This window comes from Mus caroli, unplaced genomic scaffold (assembly GCF_978045245.1).
Source record: "Mus caroli unplaced genomic scaffold, Mus_caroli_1 scaffold_11, whole genome shotgun sequence".
In the NCBI taxonomy this organism is placed as follows: domain Eukaryota; kingdom Metazoa; phylum Chordata; class Mammalia; order Rodentia; family Muridae; genus Mus; species Mus caroli.
The window spans coordinates 36,738,883-36,748,042 of NW_028227266.1; the positions used below are offsets into that span (position 1 = coordinate 36,738,883).

The 9,160-nt window shown below is 37.8% G+C and overlaps 1 protein-coding gene across 1 annotated transcript; it reads right to left on the minus strand.

Annotated features, from left to right (window-relative positions):
• Positions 1-6,219: 6,219 nt before the first annotated feature.
• LOC110288791 (olfactory receptor 8G18-like) lies at positions 6,220-7,164 on the minus strand. Its single transcript, XM_021155042.1, has one exon. The coding sequence runs from the start codon at positions 7,162-7,164 to the stop codon at positions 6,220-6,222; it is 945 nt and encodes a 314-aa protein (XP_021010701.1).
• Between the last annotated feature and the right edge of the window lie 1,996 nt (positions 7,165-9,160).

The window sequence follows — 9,160 nt, forward strand, 5'->3', positions numbered from 1 at the left end:
AAGCAGTCATTAATAGCCTCCGAGCAAAAAAAAAAAAAAAAAGCCCAGGACCCGATGGGTTTAGTGCAGAGTTCTATCAGATCTTCAAAGAAGATCTAATCCCAGTTCTGCACAAACTATTCCACAAAATAGAAGTAGAAGGTACTCTAACCAATTCATTCTATGAAGCCACAATTACTCTGATACCTAAACCACAGAAAGATCCAACAAAGAGAGAGAACTTCAGACCAATTTCCCTTGTGATATTGATGCAAAAATACTCAATAAAATTCTTGTTATCGAATCCAAGAACATATTAAAACAATCATCCATCCTGACCAAGTTTGTTTTATTCCAGGGATGCAGGGATGGTTTAATATACAGAAATCCATCAATGTAATCCATTATATAAACAAACTCAAAGACAAAAACCACATGATCATCTCGTTACATGTGGAGAAAGCATTTGAGAAGATCCAACACCCATTCATGATAAAAGTCTGGGAAAGATCAGGAATTCAAGGCCCATACCTAAACATGATGAAAGCAATCTACAGCAAACCAGTAGCCAACATCAAATAAATGGTGAAAAGCTGGAAGCAATCCCACTAAATTCAGGGATTAGACAAGGCTGCCCACTTTCTCCCTCCCTTTTCAACATAGAACTTGAAGTCCTAGCCAGAGCAATTCGACAACAAAAGGAGATCAAGGGGATAAAATTGAAAAAGATGAAATCAAAATATCACTTTTTGCAGATGATATTATAGTATATATAAGTGACCCTAAAAATTCCACCAGAGAAATCCTAAACCTGATAAACAGCTTCGGTGAAGTAGCTGGATATAAAATTATCTCAAATAAGTCAATGACCTTTCTCAACACAAAGATTATACCAGCTGAGAAAAAAATTAGGGAAACAACACCCCTCTCAATAGTCATAAATAATATAAAATATCTTGGTGTGACTCTCACTAAGGAAGTGAAAGATCTGTATGATAAGAACTTCAAGTCTCTGAAGAAATAAATTAAAGAAGATCTCAGAAGATGGAAAGATCTCCCATGGTCATGGATTAGAAGGATCAATATTGTAAAAATGGCTATCTTGCCAAAAGCAATCTACAGATTCAATGCAATCCCAATCAAAATTCCAACTCAATTCTTCAACTAATTAGAAAGAGCAATCTGCAAATTCATCTGGAATTACAAAAAACCTAGAATAGCAAAAAATCTTCTCAATGATAAAAAACCTCTGGTGAAATCACCATGCCTGACCTAAAGCTATACTACAGAGAAGTTGTGATAAAAACTGCATGGTACTGGTAGAGTGACAGACAAGTAAACCAATGGAATAGAATTGAAGACCCAGAAATGAACCCACACACCTATGGTCACTTGATCTTCGACAAGGGAGCTAAAATCATCCAGTGGAAAAAAGACAGCCTTTTCAACAAATGGTGCTGGCAGAGCTGGTGGTTATCATGTAGAAGAATGCGAATTGATCCATTCCTATCTCCTTGTACTAAGGTCAAATCTAAGTGGATCAAGGAACTCCACATAAAACCAGAGACCCTGAAATTTATAGAGGACAAAGTGGGGAAAAGCCTAGAAGATATGGACACACAGGAAAAATTCCTGAATAGAACAGAAATGGCTTGTGCTGTAAGATTGAGAATTGAAAAATGGGACCTCATGAAACTGCAAAGCTTCTGCAAGGCAAAACACACTGTCAATAAGACAAAAAGGCCACCAACAGATTGGGAAAGGATCTTTACTTATCCCAAATCAGATAGGGGAATAATATCCAATGTATATAAAGAACTCAAGAAGGTGGACTCCAGAAAAACAAATAAACCCATTAAAACATGGGGCTCAGAGCTAAACAAAGAATTCTCACCTGAGGAATACCGAATGGCAGAGAAGCACATGAAAAATTGCTCAGCATCCTTAATCATCAGAGAAATGCAAATCAAAACAACCCTGAGATTCCACCTCACACCAGTCAGAATGGCTAAGATCAAAAATTCAGGTGACAGCAGATGCTGGCGAGGATGTGGAAAAAGAGGAACACTCCTCAATTGTTGATGGGATTGCAAGCTTGTACAACTACTGTGGAAATCAGTCTGGCGGTTCTTCAGAAAATTGGATATAGTACTACTGGAGGATCCCAAAATACCCGTCCTGGTCATATATCCCGAAGATGTTCCAACTTGTAAGAAGGACACGTGCTCCACTATGCTCATAGCAGCCTTATTTATAATAGCCAGAAGCTGGAAAGAGCCCAGATGCCCCTCATCAGAGGAATGGATACAAAAAATGTGGTACATTTACACAATGGAGAACTACTCAGATATTAAAAATAATGAATTTATGAAATTCCTAGCCAAATAGTTGGACATGCTGGGCATCATCATGAGTGAGGTAACACAATCACAAAAGAACTCAAATGATATGTACTCACTGATATGTGGATATTAGTCCAGAAACTTAGTATATCCGAGTTATAAGAGACAATTTGTAAAGCACATGAAACTGAAGAAGAATGAAGACCAAAGTGTGGACACTTTGCCCCTTCTTAGAATTGGAAACAATCACCCATTGAAGGAGTTACAGAGACAAAGTTTGGAGCTGAGACAAAAGGATGGACCATCTAGAGACTGCCATATCCAGGGATCTATCCCATAATTAGCCTTCAAACGATGACACCATTGCATACACTAGCAAGCATTTGCTGAATGGACCCTGATATAGCTGTCTTTTGTGAGACTAGGTCGGGCCTAGCAAACACAGAAGTGGATGCTCATAGTCAGCTATTGGATGGATCACAGGGCCCCCAATGGAGGAGCTAGAGAAAGTGTCCAAGGAGCTAAAGAGATCTGCAACCCTGTAGGTGCAACAACATTATGAACTAACCAGTACCCCGGAGCTCTTGTCTCTAGCTGCATATGTATCAAAAGATGGCCTAGTCGGCCATCACTGGAAAGAGAGGCCCATTGGATTTGCAAACTTTATATGCACTTTGGTCTTCGTTCTTCTTGAGTTTCATGTGCTTTGTATCTTGTATCTTGGGTATTCTAAGTTTCTGGGCTAATATCCACTTATCAGTGAGTACATATTTTGCGAGTTCCTTTGTGATTGGGTTACCTCACTCAGGATGATGCCCTCCAGGTTCATCCATTTGCCTAGGAATTTCATAAATTCATTTTTTTAATAGCTGAGTAGTACTCCATTGTGTAAATGTACCACATTTTCTGTATCCATTCCTCTGTTGAGGGACATCTGGGTTCTTTCCAGCTTCTGGCTATTATAAATAAGGCTGCTATGAACATAGTGGAGCATGTGTCCTTCTTACCTGTTGGGACATCTTCTGGATGTCATTGTTATTGTTGTTATCATTTTGAGTAGCTATTAGAACTCTGGCCCAGGGTTTGGCTGAAGCTCCAATGAGACAAATGAAACATAAAGATCCATGAAAGTGGAAGAAGATAAAATTACCCAGGAGAAAATTTTCCCAGGATACATATAGATGCACAAGCTACAATCGAACTGACATACTGAATTCTCATTTGCCACCATATTTGTGATGAATAATATTATTGTCAGCTACTATATTCATAGTTACAATAGAAATATAACTTTAGCAATATCCATGAATTTAGAGGGATTCCATTCCAGTAACATATTTGCATTGTCTGAAATACAGACACACTCATAGTGCTCACTTTTATTCTCAAACAGTGAAGGTAATGTTAGTTTGTAGAAGAATGCACACATGTTGGAAAGTAATGTTTATTTGATTGAGTTGCAGATAAAGTGATGAATATAAGAAAGATTTAAAGGTATAGAATATGTCCAACTCTAACAAGAACAGAGAGAAAAGGGAGGTGACAGAAGAGAGAACTGAAGAGAGACAGAGTCAAAGAAATGAAGAGACAGAGAGACAGAAATACAGAGACCAAGGCAGAGACAGATAGAGAGACAGAGAGAGTCAGATTTACTGTAAGTTATACAGAGACAGGTTGAAGAGAGAACAATCTAGACACAGGTGAACACAGAGCTAGCCAGAGAATAGAAAGGAGCCAGAAGATTAGAACAGATTTTTAGAAGTTGTTTTAGGTCAAGTGAAGCAATTCAATCACAAGTGAGAGAAAGCATTTTAAATCAATCATCTTGGAGGGGAGTTTTGAGCCAGACAGCTGAATAGAACCATGTAGCCAAAGGTCAGATAAATCTAGAAAGGGTAGGTTTATTCATGAGTAAGTCTAAGAGGCTGAAAAAAATTCTAGGACTAGATTATATTAATAGAGAGCCTAGAATCTTTGAGGACTAGGCCTGATTTAGCAGATTGAGGAAGTAAGCCTTACAGAGAACAATTATATTAGGTAAATAAAAGTTAAATTTACATATGAGCATGTTTATGGATAGTTTTATCTGAGGAGCAGGAACAATCATCTCCTACTGTATGGGATAAGGAACATCCCATGTTGCAGTTAATATTTAAACAGCTCTCTATTTACAGTGGGTGGATACCTGGCTCCCCTTTTGAGGGCCTCCTCTACACCTGCTACAATGTTCTGGGTCCCAGACAGAAGTGCCCGCGTGTGCGCACACACACACACACACACACACACACACACACACACACACACCCTTTATAATTTAATATGCCTTAGCTTGCTTGATGGCTGGTCACTCCTAGACCTCCATGTGGCTAACACACTCCCCATATTCCTGAGCAAATTCTTTCTAAATCTATATTTTATCTTTGCTGCCCTAGCCCCTTCTGGGCAGCTCCTCCAAAGCTGCTTTCTCCCTTACACTTACATTTCTGCCATTTCTCCCTCCTGCTCCTTCACTGCATGGTCTGTCCTACAATCCTCTCATGGTGGACTCATCTCTCTTCTTCCTAAGCTCCTGGGTTTCTTATACGGGCATTCTATACGTCCAGCCTCTGTCTCTCTGCCCAGCCATTGACTGTTTGAAACTTTGTTACCCAATCTAAACCAACTGGGAACAGGGACCTGCAGCATCTTGCAAGCAGACATACAAATTCCCATACTATTTGGAAGTTTATTAAATCAAATACCCAACAAGCCCATTATAGCAAAAACAACAAATTAGTAAACAATCAAACAAAATAAGCATAAAATAAAAATGCAAATTTTAGTTTTCAACTTACCCTATTTTATTCTGAATAAAATCAGAATACAAAATATGGTGAGAGAATGTTGGGGAAAGGAGACTAAATTTCATTCTTTATTGACAGTACTGCAATAAACTGCACCTACTTTTGAATATGCTGCAGCAAATTAAATAAGTAACTAAGACAGTAAATAAGTAACTAAGACAGTAAATAAGCAAATAAGTAAGTAAGTAAGTAAATAAATAAATAAATAAAATAACATATGACCCTGGAATTCCAATCCTTGTCCTGTGACCAAAGGACTTGGCATTCTACACCACAGTTAACTGTACCTCCATGTTCCATATATTGCCATTCACAAGAGCACAAAAATGAAAATGACCTACATGACCGATGAATGATGCAATGATGAGGAAAACACAATGGATTTTATTTAGGTATAAAGAAAAATGGATTTTGAAATTTTCATGTAAATAAATGGAAGGAGAAAAGAATGATGGAGGTGACTCAAAGCTAGAAAGAGAGACAACACATGCTCTCCAATGTAGAACTGGGAAATTTCAAGCACTCCATTCTGAGATTAAGAGCTGTGGGAAACTAGTGATTACTGAGAGCAGAATCAGACTTACTATAGGTATATATTGGTTAAAAGAAAAGAGAACATTAATTTGAAAGAGAGCAGGAAGAACATGTGAGTGGTTGGAGGGAGATGAGGGAACTGATATAATTATAGTACTCAAATATGAAATTCTCAAAAATGACATAAAATTAATTTAGAAGGTATGATTTTGTTGTACTTAAAAAGGTGGTATATATTTTAGAGTAATAATTATTAAACATGATGAGAAATATAAATAACGTGATGCAATAACGCTATGGGCATAACAATTCATGTCATCCATTCTATTTCTATACATTTTGGATGCTGATAATCATATAACATATTAGATGCTTGAAAATTAAGTTGCAATTTGTAACAGTAAAAATTATCAAAGGATGTTAGAAAAATATGCAATAATAATGACAGGTAGGGTTAAATAAAAATTTTTGTGTATTTTTAATTACTTTGCTGTGATAAATTATCTTCACATAACTTCTGCTTACATGAATTTTTTCCTTTCAAGTATTTTCTTCAATGCAACACTGACATCTTTATTCCTCAGGCTGTAGATCAAGGGGTTCAGCATGGGAACAACAGTAGTGTAAAACACAGAGGACACTTTCCCTTGGTCCATTGAACTCACTGATGATGGCTGTAAGTACATGAATGCACCTGAACCATAGAAGATGGCAACAGCAGAGATGTGTGAACTGCAGGTACTAAAGGCCTTGAACTTGCCATCCCTGGAGTGAATGTTGACAATAGTGTCTATAATGAAGATGTAGGAAGTAATAATGGTCAGCACTGGGACACAGATATTAAACATACTAACAAATAGAGTCAACATTTCATTGATATAGGTATTAGAGAATGCAAGTTTCAACAGGGGAAGAAGATCACAGAAATAGTGGTTGATCACATCTAACTTGCAGAACTGAATCCTAAACATGAAGCCAGTGATTATTGAAGAGCAAACCACAGCAAAAATATACACTCCTGAAATCAGAGAACTGTAAATCTGATAGGACATGGTTACACTGTAAAGCAAGGGATTACAGATGGCAACATAGCGGTCATATGCCATTGCAGCTAATGTGTAGCACTCTGCAACGCCAAAAATGATAAAGAAGTAGAGCTGAGCCATGCATCCAGGGTAGGAGATGAGGTTCTTCTCGGTCAGAAAGCTCACCAACATTTTAGGGGTAACAACTGTGGACTGACAGAAGTCAATGAAGGAGAGACTGCTGAGGAAATAGTACATGGGTGTGTGCAGGTGGGAACTGAGCCCAATCAGTGTAATCATGCCCAGGTTCCCTGCCACAGTGATCAGATAGATGCCTGTGAAGAGGAGGAAGAGGGGCAGCTGGAGTTCTGGCTTCTCTGAGAGCCCAGCTAAGAAGAACTCCGTCACTGTGCAGTGGTTTCCTGCTGCCATGTCCTCCATTCAGATCTGCAAGAGTACAAAAATTTTAAACCAAATACAGAGTAAGACTTTATTTTTCTTTTCTATCTACACAAAGTTCCCATGTAAATTATTTCTGCTTTAGTATAAATTTGTCCTCTAAATAATTACTTTAAGTAAATTATCTTATATAAATACAATTATTCCTCATTATAATTTTTTAAAGATATACTTAAAATTAACAATGTATTTCATATAAAATACTATCACTTGAGTCAATTTTAATTTTTTGTCATTAGTTCATATGCCTCTTATTTGAGATGTAGAGTGTGTATTAGTGGAGAAAATTTCCCCATTATGTTGAGCAAGTAAGCATTCCTCCAAATAGTGAATTATTATCCCAAATCAATTTTCAGAGGGAATCTCCAGAGCTCTGCTCTGAGACATTCCCATTTCTCTAATCCTTAAGATATATAAAGTCTTTAAATACCCAAATGTGTAAATGAATTGACTTATGGAGCAGCCATTGCATTAAATATTTGAAACATGGTGTAACTAGTATTAAGTACTGGACACTTTGTGCTACTAGGACTAATTACTGAACACATGTTGCTACTAGCAGGGAATACTGGTTTGGGAACCAAATCTTAAGAGGAACACTATCAGTCAGTAGTGGTTACATAGTTAATCCATAAAGACAAAGTGCCCATAATCACACCTATTACTTGCCTTTAACATTAATGGCTAATACAATGTATTTTTTTTTTTTATTTTTTACAGGGTAAAGAAATAAGTATTACTGGCATCTTATCATTCAAAAAAATTTGTATTTTGATTTTTTTCTATTTTTCTTAGATATTTTCTTTACTTACAATTCAAATGTTATCCCCTTTCCTAGTTCCCCCTCCAAAAATCCCCTATACTCTCCCACATCCCCCTGCTCACCAACCCACCCACTCCTGCTTCCTTGCGCTGGCATTCCCCTATACTGGGGCATAGAATATTTATAGAACCAAGGGCCTCTCCTCCCATTGATGACCAATTAGGCCATCTTCGGCTACATATGCAGCTAGAGCCATGTGCCCCATCATGTGTTTTCTCTGGTGGTTTAGTCCCATGGAGCTCTGGGGTTACTGGTTAGTTCATATTGTTGTTCCTCCTATGGGGCTGCAAAACCCTTCAGCTCCTTGGGTACTTTCTCTAACTCCTTCATTGGGGACCCTGTGCTCCATCCAATAAATGGCTGTGAGTATCCACTTCTGTGTTTATCAGGCTATGCCAGTGCCTCTCAGGAGACAGCTTTTTGAGGCTCCTGTCAACAAGCTCTTGGTAGCATGTGCAGTGGTGTCTTGGTTTGGTGGCTGTTTATGGGATGGATCCCCAGGTGAGGAACTCTCTAGATGGTCCTTCCTTCAGTCTTGGCTCTGAAAATTGTCTCTGTAACTTCCTCCATGGGTATTTTGTTCCCCCTTTTAAGAAGGATGGAAGTATCCACACTTTGGCCTTCCTTCTTCTTGAGTTTCATGTATTTTGCAAATTGTATCTCCGGTATTCTGAGCTTCTGGGCTAATATCCACTTATCAGTGAGTGCATATCACATGTGTTATTTTGTGATTGGCCTAGATCACTTAAGATGATATTCTCCCGATCCATACATTTATCTAAGAATTTCATAAATTCATTGTTTTTAATAGCTGCATAGTACTCCATTGTGCAAATGTACCAGATTTTCTGTATCCATTCCTCTGATGAGGAACATCAGGGTTCTTTCCACATTCTGGCTATTATAAGTAAGGGTGTTATGAATATAATCGAGCTGCAATATGACTGTTGTATTGTACATTCCTATTGACAGTCTCTCAAATGGAAACTTGGTTATTTCTGCATGTTAAAATTAGACAAACAGACTCAACTCAGTTCTTCTTTTTCTGTATGTGTTGTGAACTAAAATGGATTGCAATGCAGAAACACTTTGACCAGGGGAAAATATAAATACTAACTTCCATCCTATTGAACTGTGAATCAATTATTAATTGTG